The sequence below is a fragment of the Falco naumanni genome, chromosome 18 (assembly GCF_017639655.2).
Source record: "Falco naumanni isolate bFalNau1 chromosome 18, bFalNau1.pat, whole genome shotgun sequence".
Taxonomy (NCBI): Eukaryota; Metazoa; Chordata; class Aves; order Falconiformes; family Falconidae; genus Falco; species Falco naumanni.
In genome coordinates, this window is record NC_054071.1 from 5,559,810 (window position 1) to 5,580,705 (window position 20,896).

At 51.9% G+C, this 20,896-nt stretch overlaps 1 protein-coding gene across 1 annotated transcript in view; it reads left to right on the forward strand.

Annotated features, from left to right (window-relative positions):
- IGF2BP1 (insulin like growth factor 2 mRNA binding protein 1) overlaps window positions 1–11,910 on the forward strand; it is a 29,759-nt gene extending 17,849 nt beyond the window's left edge. The window contains exons 3-15 of the mRNA XM_040617536.1: window positions 4,007–4,055; window positions 4,571–4,622; window positions 5,404–5,467; window positions 7,125–7,406; window positions 8,082–8,216; window positions 8,460–8,582; window positions 9,046–9,181; window positions 9,277–9,399; window positions 9,717–9,833; window positions 10,021–10,095; window positions 10,362–10,493; window positions 10,685–10,798; window positions 11,214–11,910. Coding sequence (XP_040473470.1) covers window positions 4,007–4,055; window positions 4,571–4,622; window positions 5,404–5,467; window positions 7,125–7,406; window positions 8,082–8,216; window positions 8,460–8,582; window positions 9,046–9,181; window positions 9,277–9,399; window positions 9,717–9,833; window positions 10,021–10,095; window positions 10,362–10,493; window positions 10,685–10,798; window positions 11,214–11,306 — 1,495 coding nt within the window. The 3' untranslated portion in view covers window positions 11,307–11,910. The remainder of the gene's footprint in view (window positions 1–4,006; window positions 4,056–4,570; window positions 4,623–5,403; window positions 5,468–7,124; window positions 7,407–8,081; window positions 8,217–8,459; window positions 8,583–9,045; window positions 9,182–9,276; window positions 9,400–9,716; window positions 9,834–10,020; window positions 10,096–10,361; window positions 10,494–10,684; window positions 10,799–11,213) is intronic.
- Window positions 11,911–20,896: the final 8,986 nt, after the last annotated feature.

The window sequence follows — 20,896 nt, forward strand, 5'->3', positions numbered from 1 at the left end:
GAAGGCAGCTGCAGGTACCACTCTGTTCACGCTGGTGATGTGCCATGAGCACCCGAGGGTGCACAGCTCTGAGGATGTGGCTGCCGACGCGGCACCGAGAGCCAGCGATGTCGTGTGGGCTTGGGGGGACTCCAGGTGCGTTAGGGACACAGAGTGGTTTCCCGCTGGCTCTGGGGCTGTCGGAGACCAGCAGTGGTGTTTTCTGAATGAACGAGGCTTTCCTTTGCTGCTAGTTTTCCCTGTTTCAGCTCCGTTTCTCCCTTCTGGAGAAGAGGTTCCTCCATGTGGGTCAAACCCAAAGATTACCAGGTATCAGTGGGTGCAGCGTGGCGGGGTGAGACATCTCTGCAGTGCCCAGGTACTGCAGGATCCCCAGTCCCTTTCCTGGATTCTCCCAGTTTGCTCCATGGTGCTTTGCTCCATCCCTTTGCTCCATCCCTTTGCTTTTTCTCCCAGTGAGGCTTAACCTGTTGGTGTGTTGAGCTCTTTAAAGAGCTGGCTGAAGGAAAACCTGAGGGAAGCTTTGGATGGAGCAGATTTGGGTGATTCCCCTGCTTGGGGGTAATGAGGGACTGACCCAGGATGCTCATCTGTGGTGTGGCTCCATGATGTGGGTCCTACCACCACCTCCTGTTACAGTCGGGGTGCCCCGGGGTGGGTGGTTTTTTCTCCCCAGCAAGCCCAACACACATCCAGGGAGGGTTTACTGGTAGTGTCAGGAGGTTCCAAAGGTCTTGCTTTGCCTGCTCAGAGAGACAGCAGGTCCGCACAGGGCTGCCGGGCGTGTTGGCAGGTTTTTGAGGGTTGAAGAACAGACGTAGTAGGATGCTAAAATCCGATTATCCTAAATAGCATCATCGGCACGGAGCAGGAGACTAACACCGGGATCTGTCCCTGGGACCCGTGGGTCCTCTCTCTCTCTCCCTTCCAGCCCTGCAGCTGTTCGCCCTCCTCTTCCTCCCCTGGCTTTTTTTTTTTTTTTTTAATGAAAAAAAGCCACCAGCATGCGCAGGAACTGGCCGGATTTGAGAATAGACTTTTTTTTTTTTTTAACCAGGTTGATCAGTCTGTTCCAGCTCACCCCCAGGATCTGGGAGGCTCCTGCCTTCGGTGTAGGATGAGCAGTGTCCGGCAGAGCTCTTGCCTCCTCCTGTGGGCTGGGGGTGCCGGGGCTGGTCCGTGGCTCCTGCTGGCCCGAGGGGCACGAGTGCGGGTCCTGGCTGCCAGCTGAGGTCGGCGAGCAGAGGCTGCGAGAGCCCTTCGCGGCGCGGGAGGGAGTAGCGCCCGCCTTTGGCACATCATGAATAAAAACCAGGGAATTGCCGTCTTGCGGAGTTATTTATTTGGAGTAAAGCTCTGCTTGGCACGGAGGTGGGAGCGGGCAGAACCGGGGCTGTCGTGTTTGGTGGTGTGAAGAGCGGCATTTCGCGATGAGGATTTAAATACAGCAGGACCTGCTTCTGGCAAAGCAAATAGCGGGGTTTATTTATTCATGACTTCCTCTGTAATTCTAACCACAGCCACTGCCGAGTGCTTGGACGAGTGCTTGGACGGAGCCAGATTCGGCTGCTCGTCGAAGGGGGAGGTTTCCACCCACTGTGGGGCAACGCTGTGTCGAGCCGGACCTCACCGAAGGGTGACGGATGCGGCCCTGATTCCGCCCTCCCTGGGGCACGGTGGGCACCGATGGAGATGGGCCAGGAGGGAAGGCTCCGGGCTGCCGGCTCATCCTGGGATTTCGGGGGAACCTGCTCTGTGCTGTGCAGCTCAGCCCGTTGGGCTGATAAAAGACCCATCTTCCCCTCTCAGCGTGGCCTCGGGGGGATTTAATATCTGCCAGCGATGGAGGCTGTTACGAGCTGGAGGCTGTTACGAGCGGCAAATAATCCCAGTGGTATAGTCGCGATGGGAGGAATTACCGGTTAATTAACATATTAATAAAAGCACAGGAGCCCTGGCGAGGCGCACAGCAGCCCTGCACCTTTCCTGGCCGGCGCGTATGTGGGTGATGCTCTGCCCGGGCAGATGCTTCAGCAAGCTCAGAAAAGGAGATCGATTTTTGTGTTTTTTTAAATTTTTTTTTTTTTTTTTTAGGGGGAGACAATTAGATGCCACCAGCAGAATTACGGTGTGGGAACATAAATGGCTCTTTTCTCTCCATAGCACGTTTGATTCTGGTCACGTATGTGCAGAACACATGCTCTGCCCATGCAGATGCTTGTAGCTATCTGGAGAAGTTTCCGTGGCAGGGGTGGGCGGTGGGAGACCTACGGGGTTTCCTCTATCACTTCAAATCCTTTTGACCCTCCCTGGACTGTGACATTCTTTGCATTCTGAATTTCTTAATCTCTCTCCCATTCATTTTGGGATGTGGATTAACATGTAAACGAGAGATCTGGTTTCAGAGCATCCCCCCCCCCAGCCTCTGCTTTCTGCAGCCCCCCCCAACACGCTGTGATTTTAAGGCTGGGTTGGTTTCTTTTTCCTCACCCGCCTGGTCTGCATGGGTTGTAGCAACAAATTTTGGTGTTTCAGAGCCTTCCCAGCGGCTGAGCTGGTGGGACCGCTGGAAATCTTTCTTTTTTGTGCTCATTTTGACTTTTGGAGGGGAGAGCCACCCCAAATCTGGCCATCCCATCCCTCTGGTCTGAATATTTGGGAAGTCTTTGGTGACTTTGGGAAACGTCAGTTCTGGTTTTGTTTAAAACCAACTGGCCAGCCCAGCCCTTTCGAGGATTTTGATGTGTGTGGGTTTGCATTGGCAGCGCGGATCAGAGGGGATGCTCGAGGCAGCTGCTTTTACCTGGCGGGATGAAGGGACTGAGGAGGGATCCTTACCTGCGTGGCTAAATCACACCAATGGCTTTCAGCCATTTCATGCCGAGACGATTTCTTCTCATTGACAAATGAGCTGAGCCACCTTCTGAAGTTGTGTAATTAGAAGATAAGGATCTGGAATCTCATTTTCTCTCCTTTTTTTTGGGATTATTCCACGCAGTCATAAATACTTTGAATTTGAAGCCTGGGTCTGTCGTGAGCAGGTCCGAGGGTATTTACCCAATATAGTGCTGCCAGCGCTGAGCTGCCTGCCATGGTCGTGGCATTTATCTTCCTTTTCCTCAGGCATCTTAAAATTCAGTGGTTTTGGTTATTCGTGAAGAAGAGAGGCTGGTGGGGAGGACCAGCCATCCTTGGGGGTTGGCCCTTGTTTGCAGGCGAGTTGTGCCTACAAAGCTGCGTCCTTCGTAGCTTTGGATGCCTAAAGGTGTCATTGTCTTTAGGTGGGGGCTTTTGGGGTGTCCGGCAGCACGTCGGGGTGCCGGCAGCCGCGGTGGCATGGCTGTGTGCCGGTGCCGCCGGACGAGCCCACGGCTGCTCTCAGCTGTCTGCAGCAGCTGCACGGTGAGGGGTGGGTGGGGGGACAGCACCCCCGGGGCAAATTTGGCATCAGAATTAAAAAAAGAGTTTCTATTTTGGGAAAAGTGAGGTTGGGAAGAGCCAAAAATGTGAGTGGGGAAGCAGCCTGAGTGGTGAAGCTGTGATGCCCGTGCCTTGGCCTCCCCGGTTAAAATTCAGCCGGGTTTTTGGCTGCGGCAGTGATGCTCCAGCAGCTCCTGCCAGCGGTTGGTGGCATCCCAAGGGTCGTTCGTTCCTTCATGCCTCTGCTGCAGGAGGGCAGGCTGCATGAGCACACGGCTCCCTTTTTGTGTACTAATCCTTCTATTTAATCTAGCTAAAGTCTCTGCCTTTCCAGCCATGCCCGCATTAGGGCTCCAGCCAGTCCCGAAGGGTTGGGGGGATTTTTGGCACATTGTTCTTGGAGAAGCTCCCGGCATAAATCCAGCACCGACTGGGCTGGGTGTAATTAGCCAAAAGCCATCAGAAATCCCGGTAGTGTATGGAAATGCAAAACTTGATTAGATACATCAATGTGCAACAGCTCAATGCAAGACAGCCACGTTTCGGACACCAAATCTGCTTTTTAATCGCTTTTCATTTATTTCAGGAGCCGGAAAATCCAAATCCGAAACATCCCACCCCAGCTGCGATGGGAGGTAAGAGGAGCAAGTGGAGAAGTGTAGATCAGATTTACAGACTAATTCCCTGCCTCAGGTTTCTGTACTTGGGATTAAAGTCTATTTTTCCTTTTCTTTGTTGTTAATTTGGTCTAATTATACTCAGCCCTTGCGTCCACGTAGCTTATTCCTCTTCCATTACAGGAGTAAATTCAACTGGTAGAAGCAATGTAAGCTACACCAACAAAAATCCCCATTAATAACAGGGATATATGATTTATCTATTGTATAAGGAACAAACTGGATCCTTTCTTCCTGCTGGCTGCTGGGACTTTTCCCTGACTCTTTTTTTTTTCTTCTTTTCTTCTTTTTCCCCACCCAGGCAGGCTCCAAGGCCTCTTGCTCCAGCGTCCTGGAGTAGGCAGGAGCTTCCTTCATCTAATTGCTTGTGAAGTCTTAATGATTAGAAAGCTGCCTTTATTGATTGATTGTATTTCCTTGATCTGTCCTGACAATCCCAGCATAAAGTGGGGTTTTCTTGCTCCTTTTTCCAGGTTCTGGATGGTTTGCTAGCCCAGTATGGCACTGTAGAAAACTGCGAGCAAGGTAGGACTGAAAAAAGAAGCTGTATTTAAGATATTTTCTGCCCCAGCTCTTTTTTTTTGGGAGGGGGGAGAAGGGCGAGGATGGACATGTGGTTTTCCTTTGTCAGCAGAAGCCGTGGCTGAAGATGTCAAGAGGTCTCAGCCTGGTCGCTGGGGCTTGTTTTTTGTTCCCTGTTGCTAAAAGATGAGTCCCGTGAGGTGGCTTTGGGCAGCTCATGTGGGTGTCCGTCCCTGCATCGGGTCCGGGTCAGCATTGTTCCCACCGCGCCTGTGGGTACCCCCAGCAGCTGCTTTGGGGGAAGATGCAGGATGCTCTCCCGAGGCTGCCCGGGGACTATCTGTCTCCGCTCGGCAGATTTTATCTCAGCCTCTAATGGCGATCAGTTGAGACAGGAGGTTTAATGTTGCCCGTGGGATGTTTAATGAGAGTAGAGTTACCATAACCCTCCTAGAAATGGAAAGGAGGGCTTGGAGGAGCTCCTGGGACCCTCCCTGGGCTCCAGCGAGGGATGGCAGGGTGGAGTTGGCTTTGGTGGCTTTGCTGCAGGGCGCAACGGCACATCGGGATCCTTCAAATAAGGCAGGAGGGTCTGTGCTGCCCAGGGTGAGTCCTCGGACACTCTTCTCCCTTGCAGGAGAAAAATGTTCGCAAATCCCTGGGGAGCCCTGGAAGGGACTTGTCTGAGTGGGGGCTTGTCTGAGACAGTCTCTCAGCTTTTTTGGGGGGCTTTGGTCAGAGATGTTTGCACTGCCTCTCTAATTTCTGCCTCTTTTGCTCGCAGTGAACACGGACAGCGAGACGGCTGTTGTCAATGTCACCTACGCCAACCGGGAGCAGACCAGGCAGTAAGTGCCCTGTGCTCCCTCGGGAGCTCGGGCTGCCCTCCCTGCTGCTGCTCTGGCCCCTTCCCTGCCTGCAGAAAAGAGGATTTCCAGTGCTGGGAGTCAGATTACCCCAGAATTCCTCCATTTTGGCTAAAAATGCAGCAAATCTTTGAGGACACCCTCCCCGAGCTCTGAATTCCTTCACCTTCAGATGAACACCCGAGTTTTTAGGCTTTTCTCTGCAGTTCAGAGAGTAAAACCGTAACGTTTTGCTCAAGGAAAAGTGGAGATTTTCTTGTACTTATATGATTTCAGGGATTATGTCTCCAGAAAAAGTTAATGAGAGCAAATATCATAGGAGCTGGCAAGCATCAGGCAGCACGTGTCCTCTCAGGCTGATGGCTCATGTGGAGACTTGCAGCTCCCTTCCCCGTCCTGCCCGGGGAAGACCGGGCTTTGCACTAAATGCAAATGGAAAATTAATTGGGTTTTCACCGCTGTTTATTTCGCTTTCCTTTTGCCCCACGGAAGGGCTCTGGAAAGGAACGGGAGCAGCGCTTTCCTCGGAGGGCAGCCTGGAGGAGAGCGGGGATTGATGGATAGGTTTTGATCCGGGAAGGTTTCCGTCGCTGAGGCAGGCGCGTGTCAAATGTGGCCGCTGTGGCCGCGCTGCTGTCTCCTGGGACGTCGCCTGTGGTCACTCTGCCAAAGCGTCAGCTTCCAAATGGCCGCCCGGCCGATAATGCTTCAGCTGTCAAACCCAAATTTGCTGCGGTTGCTTGTGTGACCGCAGCAAACCATCACGGCGGAACCGCTATCGTGTTTTACTTTCTGTAAGGAGATGGGGCAGGGTCTGGCCATGGAGCCCAGCAAGGGGAACACTCCTGGCTTGTCCTGTCTCTTGTTCATCCGCACCAGCCCTGCACTTTACACCCCATAAGATGAAGTATTTTGAATTTCTTTTGCCAGGAAGCACTCAGCGAGAGTTTTGTGCAAGTAGTTTTGCTCTCAGATCTGCAGCCCTTCCGTCTGGCTCTTTCCTCCTCTGTGGATATGTGTTTCATCAGGCATCTCTGGTCCCTGCATGTCCTGCAGAGATGGCGCAGCTAGCAGGGACAGTCTCTTTCCAGCCAGATTTAGGGTGGTGGTTTTTTTTTTGTGTGTGTGGTTTTTTTTTTTGTTTTGTTTGTTTGTTTTTTGTTTTTCTTTTTCTGCAAGAGTTGAGTCACTGACCACTTTCCGGAGAGCTGCAGTTTGGGTTGCCTCGGTAGAGAGCCGGGGAGGTTTGGAGGAGCTGGAGAGCGGTGGCCAAAGCCGTCGCTTTGCTCTTGCTGCCAGCCCCATCTACCGACAGCGTCCAGCCCTTGCAGTCCCTGAAGTCCTGCCAGGGAAAGGGTTTGAGATACCGGACAAAAATCATACGGCTGAGGAGATGCGGGAATGGCTCCCTGCACAATCCTGTCCTTGCCGTGGGTGCTCGGAGAGGCTCCCTTCAAAATACTTTGGCTCATCCAGGCTGGGTGGGAAGTCCTGCCAGGTCCCCACCGCGTCTCCTTTCCCCACTCCGGGTGCTTGCTTGCCGGGCGTTACACCAGGGAGGGCTTGGCCCATTCTGGGCTGACCTGCTGCGCTGCTGCTCGGCGTGGGAGCATGACCCCAACCCCTTCTCCCCTTCCAGAGCCATCATGAAGCTGAATGGGCACCAGCTGGAGAACCACGCGCTGAAGGTCTCCTACATCCCCGACGAGCAGTCCATGCAAGGGCCGGAGAACGGGCGGCGGGGCGGCTTTGGGGTGCGCGGTGCTCCCAGGCAGGGCTCCCCCGTCACTGCGGGGGCACCGGTCAAGCAGCAGCCAGTGGATATCCCCCTCCGCCTCCTGGTGCCCACCCAGTACGTGGGTGCCATCATTGGCAAGGAAGGGGCCACCATCAGGAACATCACCAAGCAGACGCAGTCCAAGTGAGTCCGTTCTCCTACGTGCTGGTTTGTGCCTTGTGGTGTGCACTGATTTAGGAGGCTGGATTCTTATCCAAGAATGGGCTATTTGAGGCCACTCTGGCTCTCCCGCCGGGTAGGGCGGCATGTCCAGGAACCACCTTCCCTCACCCTGTCCCAGCCAGGCTCTCTGGCTGTGCTTCCCTGTGTGTCTCCCTTTGCCAGGGCTGCCTTGGCTGGGGCAGGACCCAGGCAGGTGTGCGGGGAGGTTGCTGCTTCAGCCAGTCTCATTTAGCCCAAGCTTGTCGAGCGTCACCTGCTTGCTCTGGCATTTGCCCCATGAACTTGCTGGCTATGGCTCTTGTCCCCCAAGGAAGGCTTTATCTAAGACGTGAAGTGATGGACAACCCACCCCGTCCCCCAGGCACGTGCTTGTTCCACCACTTAATCACTCCTGTTGCTTAAAATAAGTAGATGCTGATGCCTTATTTGGATGTCTGTGATGTGACCTTCTAGCTGCTGCGTCCATGTTGAGTGTCGAGCCCAGAATTAACTCCTCTTGCCTTCCCTGGGTGCATATAACCTTACAGTCGAGTGTGAGCTCCAGGTGGTTCATGGGGAGCGGAGCAGTGGGTGCTCACGCTGCCGGGAAGCCGCAGAGCTGCTCCCCCCACCCCAGCGCCCATCCCGTGCTTGCAGGATCGACGTGCACCGGAAAGAAAATGCGGGAGCTGCAGAAAAAGCCATCAGTATCCATTCCACCCCCGAGGGCTGCTCTGCCGCCTGCAAGATGATTTTGGAGATCATGCAGAAAGAGGCGAAGGACACCAAGACGTAAGCTTTCCCCCTGCCTTGCTGTGCACCCGTGTCCCATCTGTGGCTCTTCGCTGGGCTGTGGTACCATCGTAATGCCCAGAGCCGTGTGATGCTCCCAGGTGTGCGGGAGCTTTGGTTTGGGGGACCCAAGGACTCCAAGCAAGGGGATCTGAGCTTCTCCCACCCCTCTGTACCAAATCCCTCCTCTTCTGGCTGTACTAATCCTTCACGTTGGATTTTTTTCCCCATTCTTCTCTCAAGAGCTGATGAAGTGCCTCTGAAAATCTTGGCCCATAACAACTTTGTGGGGCGCCTGATTGGCAAAGAAGGACGAAACTTGAAGAAAGTGGAGCAGGACACGGAGACAAAAATCACCATCTCATCGTAAGGCTCTTCGCTCCCTTTGGGGAAACCAGGACAGATTTTCCTCAGCCTGGGGAGGATGGGGAGGATGAGGGGATGGGTAATGTGATGAGTCTGTCAGCTAGAAGCCAGCCTGTGATGTGGGTGCTTTACTCCCCAAAGCTCTCTTGAAAAATCTTGGCTTTATATTTTCTGTATTCCTCTCCCTGTCCCTTTGGTGTCCCCTCCCCATCTCTTCAGGGCTGCAGAACTCAGTACTGGCTGGGCTGATGGCCAGGACTGGGGTTTTACTCCTAAGCCCTGTGTTTGGAGAAGGCAGAGTGGACTTTGCAGTACAAACCATGATGTTGGCCCCTGCTCTGCCTCGGACCAGTACACAATGGCAGTGGCACCCTGTGTCCCCGGCACCCCAGTAGCACCCATCAGAAGGACCAGAGTACCGGGTGTAGGGCTGGTGGGGTGCTGATGTTGGCTTTCCCATCAGCTTGCAGGACCTGACTCTGTACAACCCTGAAAGGACCATCACGGTGAAGGGCTCCATTGAGAACTGCTGCAAAGCGGAGCAGGAGATCATGAAGAAAGTGAGGGAAGCCTACGAGAACGACGTGGCCGCCATGAGTGTGAGTGGGGTTTGGTCCAGCATCTCAGCTGATGCGGGCTCTCCAGGAGGATGCCCTGATCAAAGCAATGTGCATTTGTCTGCTCTCGCCCTCAGTTGCAATCTCACCTCATCCCTGGCCTTAACTTGGCTGCAGTTGGCCTCTTCCCTGCCTCCTCCAACGCGGTACCTCCTCCACCGAGCAGCGTCTCTGGGGCCGCGCCATACAGCTCCTTCATGGTAGGTGAACACCAGACAGCTCCAACTGCTTCTGCTTCAGGCTTGGGGATGTCCCCTGCATGGAGGAGACCCTTGCAATGGGCAGGGTTATGCCTCCAGCACCCCCTGCGCTCAGCAGGCAGGTCAGGTCCAGCATGGGTGCAGGATCTGGTCTTCTAAACTACTGCAAACGTGGTGAAGGTGCTCAGACCCCATGGGGTCTGGCAGTGGCTCAGCCCTGTGCCCTTGGGAGAGGTTGAGGCATCACTTGGAAGGGGACTTGGAGCCTTGATCCCGGTGGTGGTACTGAGCCCTGACCGGTGACACTGTACCTGCAGCCTCCGGAGCAGGAGACGGTGCATGTCTTCATCCCCGCGCAGGCGGTCGGTGCCATCATCGGCAAGAAGGGCCAGCACATCAAGCAGCTCTCCCGGTTCGCAAGTGCCTCTATCAAGGTAGGGCTGCCCGGTGGAGAACCCCCCTCTGCCAGCACCTCCGGAAGGCAGGGGCTGGGGAAACCACCTGGAAACCCCTAGGCGGTTGGGCTGGGGGCCCGATCCTGTAGTGTGGGGAAGGGAGGGCATGGCTGCCACCCTGCCTGTGCCACTCGTGCCGCAGCCCCCATCTCTCTCCCCGCTCCAGATTGCCCCTCCAGAGACGCCGGACTCCAAAGTGCGCATGGTCGTCATCACGGGCCCTCCAGAGGCTCAGTTCAAGGTGCCCCCTGCGCGACCGTCATTGCGGGGGATGCGGGGGGAGGAGCAGGGGGGTGGCCCCTATTTTGAGCCCCCCAGCCTGTGGCTGGGTAAACCCAGCATCATCTTTCCCAGGGGCTGAGCTGGTTTGAAACCGCAAGGAACTGGGATTTGGTGGGATGCTGTCCCGTCCCAGATCTCGGGGTGGAGACCCACTGAGCCGGTGGGGACACGCTGGGCTAAGACATCTCAGACGGCACCTGATTCCGTGCTCCCTCCCGTCCGCAGGCACAGGGCAGGATTTACGGGAAGCTGAAGGAGGAGAACTTCTTTGGACCGAAGGAAGAAGTGAAGCTGGAGACGCACATCCGGGTCCCCGCCTCGGCCGCGGGCAGGGTCATCGGCAAAGGGGGCAAAACCGTAAGCAGAAGCGATGCTTGGATGGGGGTGGGAGCACCCTGCGAGAGAACATCCCTGGGAGGGTGGCTGCTTTGCGCCAGTGCCTGGGGACATCCCAGGGATGGGTTTCCCGGGGGACGGGCTGGGATTTGCCAAAGGTGCTCGTCCTTCCTGCATGGCACAACAGGGTGGTCTCTGCCCCTTCCCCACAGGTCAATGAGCTGCAGAACCTGACAGCAGCAGAGGTGGTGGTGCCACGGGACCAGACCCCTGACGAGAACGAGCAGGTCATCGTGAAGATCATTGGGCACTTCTACGCCAGCCAGGTATGGCCCCAGCAGCTCCTGTGCTAGTACTAGTGGATTCTCTGATGGCTCATATGGTGTTGTGTCCATGTGCGTCATCTCTTGTCAAAGTGTTTTCCACGCCTGTCTGGTGGTGGTTGCAGAAGTGGGTGAGGGTGAGCTGTGCCTTTTGCCGTGGGTGATGGTGTTGGGATGGTGGGGGAAGCAGGGAGAGCCATGGGAGAGCGTGCACGTGGAGAGTGTGACCTCCCAAACCCGACTTCTGGAGGAAACCACGCTAAAAACAGGGCAGGAAGGGACTTCCCGGAGCCGCTTCAGCCAGCCGTGCTGAACGCGGCAGCATCTGTCACAACGTGCAAAGCCATTTCCCTCACCCCTGGGGTCTGGCTGGCCCTGGGTTCCCCCCAGCTCCCCACCTTGCTCTTCTCACCCGCAGATGGCTCAGCGCAAGATCCGAGACATCCTGGCCCAGGTGAAGCAGCAGCACCAGAAGGGACAGAGCGGCCAGACACAAGCGCGGAGGAAATAAGAGCAGCACCGACACAAACGTGAAAAGCAGAACAAGCCAATGCCGGGCTTAAGAGTGGCTGGGAATCAGTTACCGTAGACAGATGCTAATTTTTTCATTAACCAATTGAGATTAAAAGGCAGTTTGATTGGCTTCCAAGGTAGATGGCTAGGGTAAAAAAAAAAAAAAAAAAAAAAAAAAAAAAATTGGATCCATTTTTAGCTCCACGTGCCGGGACAGCTACTTAAATGAAGCGAGAGGTGCTGCAACACGCCAGGCCGGCTGGTGCAGCGCTGGGTGCGCGGGGATGACGGTGCGGTGAAGCCGTGGCCACCGCGGCACTGCGTCCCCTCTCACGGGTGCAGCATTTGCCCACTCATTTAAGTAGCCTCTGGGGGTCCCGTCCCAGCTGGGGCACCCGGCGGCTGCGTCTCCCCGACCCCTTGCTCGCTCCCTCCCTCCCTGCAGCTGGTGGATATTCCTAGAAAGACGTTAAGCCTTTTGGAGCATTTAATTTCGATTTCCCCCCCCCCCCCCCCCCTTTTTTTTTTTTTTTTGTAAAGAGAAATTCCAGTGGATTTTTATGAATTCCAGTTGGTAATGAGATCCACTGGGGCGGGGGGGGCGGAAAGATAACCCCCCCACCTTAGCACCAAACGGATTGGGTCCCTTGGGAGCTCTGCACCGCTCCAGTCTCAGAACCACCAGCGGGCAGGTGGGAGGGCAGGATTCCTCCTGCCTGTGCTGCCTGCAGTGCAGTGCCTTGCAAAGCCTTAGAAGCCAGGAGAGCACCTCTATTTTCCAGGATGATTTTTTTTTTTCTTTCCATTGTTTGAATGTTTCTTTTCATCTTAGGTTAGTTTAAAGAAAGAAAATTTAAAAAAAAAAATTTTTTTTTTGAAGCCTATGAAATAATGGCAGAAACGGGACATGCGACTGTTTTTATCAGTGATCTCCGCTGCAGAGGTGACGACCAGTCCTAGAGATGAGGCAAATTTTCCGGGGAAGGGCAGGGGCAATGGAAGGGCTTTTGCTTTTCCCTCCTCCCTTCAAGCAACAGCAATAAACCACCACCACCAAAAAAAAAAAAAAAAAAAAAAAAAAAAGCGCAAAGAAACCCCCTGTTTGGTAGGAAACATTGAATTAATTTACATCTCTTTAGTAATCAGATTATGGGAACAAAATGCTTGCAGAATGGTCGGGGGGGTCGGGAGGGAGTCGGAGGGGTTGAGGGGTGCCGCGGGGAGATGCGCAGCTGCAGGGGACTCGGCTTTGCCGCTGACCGGGGCTGGTTTTGTGCCCAACTCCTTTGCCGTGTCCTCTGCCAGCTGCCCTCGGCCTCGGTCCCCACCCGGAGCAGGAGGGTTGTGCCCCCAGGTCCCGCCGGAGCCTGCGGGGGCTCAGCCACGGGGAATACGGGGGTTTTCAATACTGCTGTTAGCAAGCTGGGGAGGTACCAGCCCCCCCAAACTCCCTGGGGCTATTTGTGTCTTATTCCCTCCCCTCCAAATCTCTGTAGGTGGGGAAAAAATATTCTTGAAATTTGGCACATTTTATATCAGTTCATAAAAATATTTTTTCAATTATTTAAAAAGAACACAACAAAACACAACAAACCACCATCCACCACCCTTCTTTCTGCAGTAAGAATAACTGTTCTCATGAGACCATACCAAATATATACGTCAAACGAATGTAATATGGTTACTGATTCCCGTCACTCTTATGTGGATTTTATATTTTAGATATATTTTAATGATTTGTTTTTAATATTGAGTATTTAGAAGGGACAGTAACTGCTGCCATCGCCTCTTCCAGGTGGGGAAAGGTCTTGTCTCCATGGTGGGGCTGGGGCAGCCCCCAGCCAAGCCCCCACACCATGTTTCTTCTGCTGCAAATCCAGCCAAAATGTGGTTTTATGCAGATTTTCCCGCAAATTGGAGCGGGAGGGTGGAAAAGCAAAATTTGGATTAATTTTAGGGATCCCACACCCACTGGGTGGGAGGAGACCTGGGAGCACCCCCCCGGGTGAGCCAATTTGAGGCTAAAAGGAGGGAATTTGGGATAAAAAAACCTCGCACTGATGCTTTTACCTGTTCATTTTCTGGAGACCAGTCCTCCCGCTCGAGCAGGCGTTTTCCTGGGCGCATCCTCCAAAGCCAAACCCGGCTTGAAAATTCAGCTCATGGAGCATCAGGAAAGCGGGTGGTTCGTTGATAAGGGAACATGGCAGCAGTTACTGTCCGTTAAACCATTGCAACAACAGGGAAATGTGGGGGAAGGCCAGGTATTGCTGTGTGTTTGAGCAATGAGAGAAAAAAAAAGAAAAAAAAAAGAAAAAAAAAAAAAAGAAGAGAAAAGAAAAAAAAAAGCTACCTCAAGGTATGAAGTTACCTCAGCAATTGATTTTTTTTTTTTTTTTGGGGCTTGCTGATATTTTATATAAAAGCTGATAGTCTTGAATATTTTATTTTTTTAATGAAAAGAGAAGTTAAGTTTCATAATTTCTTATGAGCCAGGAGTTATGTGCAGGTAACCAAGTGTTATGAGCTCTCTATGGAGAACGACAGGAATTTCAGACATAGTGGAAAAGATGGCAGCAGCAGCTTTTTTTTTTTTGGCCTTTTCAAGCCAGTTAATGAGTTTCACAACACAAGAGCTGTCAGATGTCGCGACTCTTCGAGACCTTGGACAAATTGGAGCCCACCAACTTTTTCAATTGGAAAAACGTAATTTCTTCCTTTTCTTTTTTTTTCTTTCTTTTTTTTTTTTTTTTTTTAATTAAATTTAAGAAAACCCAACCAAAACCTGCCACTGGCTGAAAGGCCTTTTCCAATCCAGCTCCATCGAGAAAACAAATTATTAAAGAGCTTTGGAATCAGAAGTCTTCCACTCCCAGGGATGCAAGGATGGACTCCTAGGCAGCGTTGACTATGCAAAGTGGGGTATACGGGGTCTGCTGGTATTTAAACCACACCAGCTCAGGCAATTTTTTTTTCAAGCACTTGGAAGCCATATATATATATTTATATATATATATATTTATATTTATATATATATTTATATATATCCCAGAACCCAAACAAATCAGCCTCCTGTGTTGCCACGGAGGCAGCGTCGAACCATCTTCTCCACTATGATGCTGTTAAATATTTTACAGAGATTTGCCTCCGTTTTACCGAGGATAAGCAATTAAAAAAAAAAAAAAAGTGAGAAGGAGAGAGAGAGAGAAATTAATGGGAGCCAATTTTTTTTATATAAACGCACATCAAGGAGAGAGAGGATGAATCTAACCCTGAGGACTGATGGGCTTGAACCTCTCTGCCTGCTCTAAACGGTTCACGGGGTGTTTTTTTAAGTCCCACCTTGCTATTTTTCACCGTACTTGCAAGAAAATGACCCTTGCTTGCACGGTAGTTAAAAAATATAAAATATTCAGTGGTGGTAGTGAATTTGGGAGTGACGGGCACTACCGTCCCCATCGCCCTGGCCCACGCATCTCCTCTGCAAATACTTTGGGGGAGTGAGGGGCGCAAGGTCCGGCTTGTCACTGGCAGTAGGGAAGCACTGACCCTTTTTTTCCCATAAATTTGGGGTTAAAGGAGCAAAACCAGGGCTTGGCAGCACGCTGCGCGCAGCTCCTGCCCCTCGGGGTGGTGGGAGAGGGGCTTCATGGGGTTTTCCTCATTGTTTTTTTTAATATTTTTTTTTTTTTTGTAAGGAAGACTAGCATTTGTCCTAGGAAAAATGGTTTCTTATTACTTGAAATCTCTGGCTCTCTACTTTTTTTTTTTTTTTTTCAGCCTTGCACAGAACAGTGTATTCAGACATCGGTGATTATAATTGTCTTTTCTGACAGCAAGCGTTTTTGATAACTGGTTCAAACTGTATCATTGAGGGATAAAAAAAACCACAAAAAAAACCAAACCCCAGATCCTACCCCGAGCACCCCCAGTCCTGTTGATCTGGTTGTTGCAGTGAGAAGATCTTGACCTAAAATCTGATGATTCAGGGAAACCTTTGATGCTTTTTCCCACCCCCAAGCCGGTCCCGCTGCCGTAAAGTAGGAGTGATCGGTGCTTTTTTTTTTTTTTTTTTTTTTTTTTGGAATCTTTTGTTTTCCCAAGGGAAATTATTTATATAAAAGTGATTTGCAGTAAGGAAGACTCCTCCAAGCATCTCCCATCTTTCTCCGAAGCCAAGCTGAGCTGGGAAGAATGAAAGCGGGATAAACCGGGATCCCTGGTGTGGCTGGCCGGTGAGGTGGGTGGCAGGAGACACGAGCGAACCTTGGATCAGACCTGGAATGAATAAGCAGGAAAAAAAAAGCTCTAGTGAACCCCAAAAGCAAGCGAGAAGGATGCCAGGCCCTGTGGCAGCTCCTCTCACTGCTCTCTTTGAGCCAGAATAAAAGGTAATTTAGGGGAAACCTCTGCACGGAGGGGGTGAGCGGCGCTGCCAGCTTCCCTCTGCCTTGTTTTCATCTTAGCAGAAACAATCTGGGTTTATTATTTTTTTTATTATTTAAATTAAATTATTTTTCTTTTTCCCCATGAGCAAGGAGCAGCCCTGGCACTGCCCCATCCTGGGGTGTGTGGAGGGTCGGCTGCTGTCCTGAAGTGTCCTTGTCCGTGGGGTGAGGAAGGATGTGGAGCTTTTAATTTGGGGCAGGGGGCCACAGGGAGCCTCCGGGCAGGAGTGGAAAACAGGGTGAAATGGGTTTCTGCTCGCTGGATCGTGCCAGGGCAAAAAGGAAAGCAAGCAAGCAAAGCACGTCTCCGTGCCTCAGTTTCCCCCCGCTGGGGCAGTGCTGCTCGCCTACCTCGGGGCCGGTGTGAGGATGAGCAGATTCACGTCTCGGAAGCACTTGGTGCTCCTTTGTGCCGTATCCCGTGCAAAGCATCGCTGGAATGAGCCGCCGCCGCGCTACGGAGAGACTTGGATTTGGGGGTTCGCCTCGTTTTAATGCTATCAGAGTTTTCTTTTGCCATTCAGGTGGAGAAAAAAAGAGAGAAAAAGTAGAAAAAAAAATTCCCCAAAATAACAGCTAATGTTTCTTTCAAGCTCTGAACACTTTCTCGGTCGCTACGAGCATCCGTGGGCTCGGCAGCGATGCCAGGGCCATGCACCCTCCCTGCAGCCCGACCCGGCTGGCAAGCGTGGAAGGGTCCTAGGATTCAAACTAGAGGAAAATCCATTGTAAATATTGAAGAGAAACTGCCTCTAAGCTACGTTTTATGTTTCCTGGGCATTAGGTTTTGGGTTTGTTTTTATTTTTTTAGTGCATTAAAAAAAAAAAAAAAGAAAAAAAAAGAAGAAAGCAGTAAAAGTTAGTCAGATAGTTAATCAGTGCCAGAAAAAAAATATCTTTTTTAATTTCTAGCTCCAACTATTCTGAGTGTTTTCTAGACTTTGAAAAAAGGATCAGAAACGCAGACTTGCTATAAGACAGTTGAAGACATTTCTTTAATTTAATTTCTTTTTACTGATGTAGGTCTTCCCTCCCTGTCCCCTGCTGGTCCACACAACATAGGCTTTTGATATTTTTGGAACTTTCTTATTTTCAGAGAATTTAGTAACCGAGGGTTGGGGGTTTTTTTGATTTTTTTTTGTTCTGTTTTTTTTTTTCCTGGTTGTTTTTAATTTCTTTTTTCCATTGTAGCTTTTTGTTTTGTTTGGATGAAATTGGTGTGATCCTGTGAAATGTGTATTCTCCTGGGAGGGCACGGAAATATTTAAGCATCCTCGTAACACTCTGGCTGCCGGCAGCCGCTCGGGCTGTGCCGTGCCGAGTCCGGCTGTGGTCTTTCATGGCCGGAAGGTGCAGAATTTGGCTATGGATTTACTTTGGGAGCCGGGAGTGGTGATGGGGCAGCAGGATTGAGTGGTGCTGGAGCTTGGGAGGCTTCGGTCTGCTGGTTGGAGGTGGGTGGCCACGTGCCAGGTACCCAGTGCTTGGGAAGTGCCCTCGGCGCAGGTGCTTGGTGATAACGTTCAGGGCTAGAATGAATTTGGGATGCCCGGCGGCAGCTCCGCATTGGCAGCGCGTGGCGGGGAAGAGAGATGTGTCCGCATTCGGTCGAATCAGCCTTTCTTCTTATCTTTGTTCAGATTTCTTTCTTTTTTTTTCTTTTTTTTTTTTAATTTTATTTCTTTTTTTAAAACTCATTTGTGATTGTGGATGAAATCCAGAGCAGAGTGAAACCAGTCAGAGGCTCTTAAATCATGAATTTTTTTTTTGAGACCGTGCAGGTGCTGCGAGCTGGAAACGTACACGTGCAAACTACCTCAGAGCTGACAGGGATCCCTAAGGGATGGACGGGGGGTCCCTTGCCACCCTCCGTGGCAGGACCTGGCCTTTGGCACCCCTGAGCTCAGCAGAGATGCTCCTGGCTGGTGGGGAGGAAGTTTTGGTGTCTTGGCTTATTGCCTTGCTGTTAGGGAGAGCTGCCTCGTAGAAGAGGAAGAGGAGAGCTGATGAGGAAGGCTCTGGAGGATGCCAGGAGGGTGGTGGGATGGGATAGTGGCTGAGTTGGACCCCTTGAGAAGTCAGCCCTGGGTTGGCTTGGATGCGTGTTGGATCCCTGCTGCTTTACTGTACGTTACAGAATTCTTTAGTTTTTTGTTGAAGACAAATACCTCTCTGAGTGGCGGCGGGGCACAGCAGCGCCAGGATGCTCTGCCAGGGCATGGCGGTGGGATGCTCTGCTGGACCACGGTGGGATGCTGTGCCATGCCGTGGTGGATGCTCTGCTACCGTGGTAGTGGGATGCTTTGCTAGACCATGGTAGTGGAATGCTGTGCCATGCCATGGTGGGATGCTGTGCCATGCCGTGGTAGTGGGATGCTCTGCCATGCTGTGGTGGGATGCTTTGCTGGACCATGGTAGTGGGATGCTCTGCTGGACCGTGGTAGTGGGATGCTGAGCCGTGCTGTGGTGGGATGCTCTGCTGGACCATGACGGGATGCTCCGCCAGTCCGTAGTGGTGGGATGCTCTGCCAGATAAGGGCAGCAGCCCATCCCTGCTGGTGTGGCAGAGCGGTGGGTTATGAACTGTGGAAAGCATTTGGGTGCTGCAGATCAGCACGAGCGTAACACCGAAAGAGATTTTTTGCTTAAAAAAAATAAAATATTAACTTAAGCCCCAGGAGTCAGGATGTATGACAGAACTGAAGCCATTTTTTTGGGCCAGTTTAGGAATTGGTCTCTGCAAAACAACACGAAGTCCAGTGGTAAGGAGTTTGTTGATGTTTTGGGATGGGAAGGGCTGACCCAGAGCATGGCCCTGGCAGAGCTGCCTGCGGCAGAGGCAGGAGGCAGGGAACGGCACTGGGCTCACTGGGCTCTCCCGTTGCTGTTGGTGGATCATCCCAGGAAATCAATGGGATTGACCGGTATCGGGGCAGAAAGTAATCCTTAAAATGGCCGTAATTGGTGCAAGCGTTCGTTACCCAGCAGTTAATTGCATTGGTCCGTTCGACGCGCATCTGGATTCATCTCGGGATCAAATTCCTTGACTTCAGGAGGAAATCTGGCCCTAAACTGCGACCCCCCGTGCCACTGCCGCCTCCGCCGGCTCCGGCTCCTGCAGCCACATCGAACCCGGCAGATTTTAGGGTGGCTCCGGAGGAGGCGAAACCCCCCGTGAAGCCCGAGGTTTTCCTGAGAGCCCGAGCGGCCAGTGCCCGTGGAGTCCCTCAGCTTCGCCGCACGTCAGACCCGGGGCACGACCTTCTATATAACCAATTCATTTTTGTTTATCTACCTCTTAGTGACAATAGATTAAAAACTAGGTAGTGGCAACTCCATATGCTGTAGTTTAGGGGAAAAAAAAATTACTCTCTTTTTCCAAAGAAAAATGTTCTTTAAAAATAGAATTTATGGGCTTTCTTTTCACTTTAAAGTGGTCATTAGTTGTAAAAGCTCCAGACCTCAGCAGTCCGAAATGTTTGGTTGTGACTGATTTTTTTTTTTTTTTTTTTATGCTCAATCTTCCATTATTTTTTTTTTCCTTTTGAACTTGGATATTTACTACGTCCATCAGCAGTACACCTCTATCCTCCTCGCTCCCCCAGCCCGGCGGGGCTGAACCCCATTTCTTGCTGGGGGAATTGCAGTCGAGGGGTTGTTTTTTTATTTTTTTTGCCAGCAGCTTTTTGGGGCGGGACAGCGGCAGCGGGTTGATGGCAGCATGAGGAGGGTGATCGAGCTGAATTTGGGGTGCCGCATCACTGCACCCTGATGCTGGGAGCACCCAGCACCTCCTCATCCACCGGCTGGGTGCACCCAAGGGTGCTACTTCTTCCGGCAGCTGCCCCAGTACAATTTCAGGCTATTCAGAAAAAAATAATTGTACTTTCCTGTAATGATATTGTTTTTCCTCTTTTCAGCTGATTTGTTTCCTTTTGCCTTTTCCCCCCTCCCTCTCCTCCTTGCCTCTTCTAATCCGTGTTCTTCCTTGTCCCCTCGCGTGAGGCAGTTTGTTGGCTTGGATGTGGAGTTGGGATTATGGATGGGCGTGGGCTCCATTTCTCTTCCAGTGAGGTTGTTTCTTTTTTTTTTTTTTTTTTTTTTTTGCCACAAACCGCTTCACTCCACTGTTTCATTTTTAAAAATAAAAGAAAAAAAACAACAAACAAGCAAAAAAAAAAAGTGTTGGTGTGTTTTTCTGGAGTTGGGGGGAGGAAAAAAGAGAAATAAAGTGGTGAAATAGGAGGAAAAAAAAGGGGGAGATAGAGGGGGAAATGGAGAAAGAGGGGAAATAGAGGAAAAAGAAATAAAGGTGGGAAATGGAAAAACAGAAGGGGGAAGTAGAGGGAAAAACACAAGAAGGAAATAGAGGAAAAACGGGGAAATAAAGGGAAAAACAGAAGGGGGAAATAGAAAAAATAAAGGGGAAATAGAGGGGACAAGGATAAATAAAGGGGAATAGAGAAAAAATAGAGAAATAAATGGGAAATAGAGGGGGGAGCAAGATAAATAAAGGGCAAATAGAGGAAATAGAGGGGGAAAGAAGATAAAGGGGAAATGGAGAAACCCCAGAGAAATAATAACGGGGAGAAACGAGGGTTGGGAGTGAGCGTGGGTGCAGCAGTGAAGCTCGGGGCCGCCCCAGAGGATGCTCTGGCCGGTCCTCGGTGCCGGTAGCACCCAGACGGGGCCGCTATCGTGATTTAATGGGGTCTGGAGGAATAAATAATACCGTTTTCTTGCCCGGGGGTGCTGGGAGAGGTAAAGTCCACTCCCCCCTCGCCGGGATGCAGCCGCGTCGTGCAGCATCAGTGCCGCTCCCCAACGGCGCTGCAGCCTCAGGACCCTCCCGGGTGGCTCAAGGGCACCGGGAGCGACCGGCCCGGTGCCCTTGAGCGTCCTGAGGCTGCTCGAGCAGCAGGGGGGGTATGGGACGGTCCCCCCCGCCCCGAGTTCGCGCGGAGCGCAGCGGGGCCAGTAACGGGGTACAGAGCCGCGCCGCACCGGCACTACCGGTGCGGGGGAGCAGGAAGCGGAGCCCCGTTACTACGGGGGGGACGCACCAGATCTGGGGGCCAAGGGGTGTCAACGGTACGTGTCGGGATAGACTGAGGGCGCGGCGAGGAGCTGTGGACGTAGT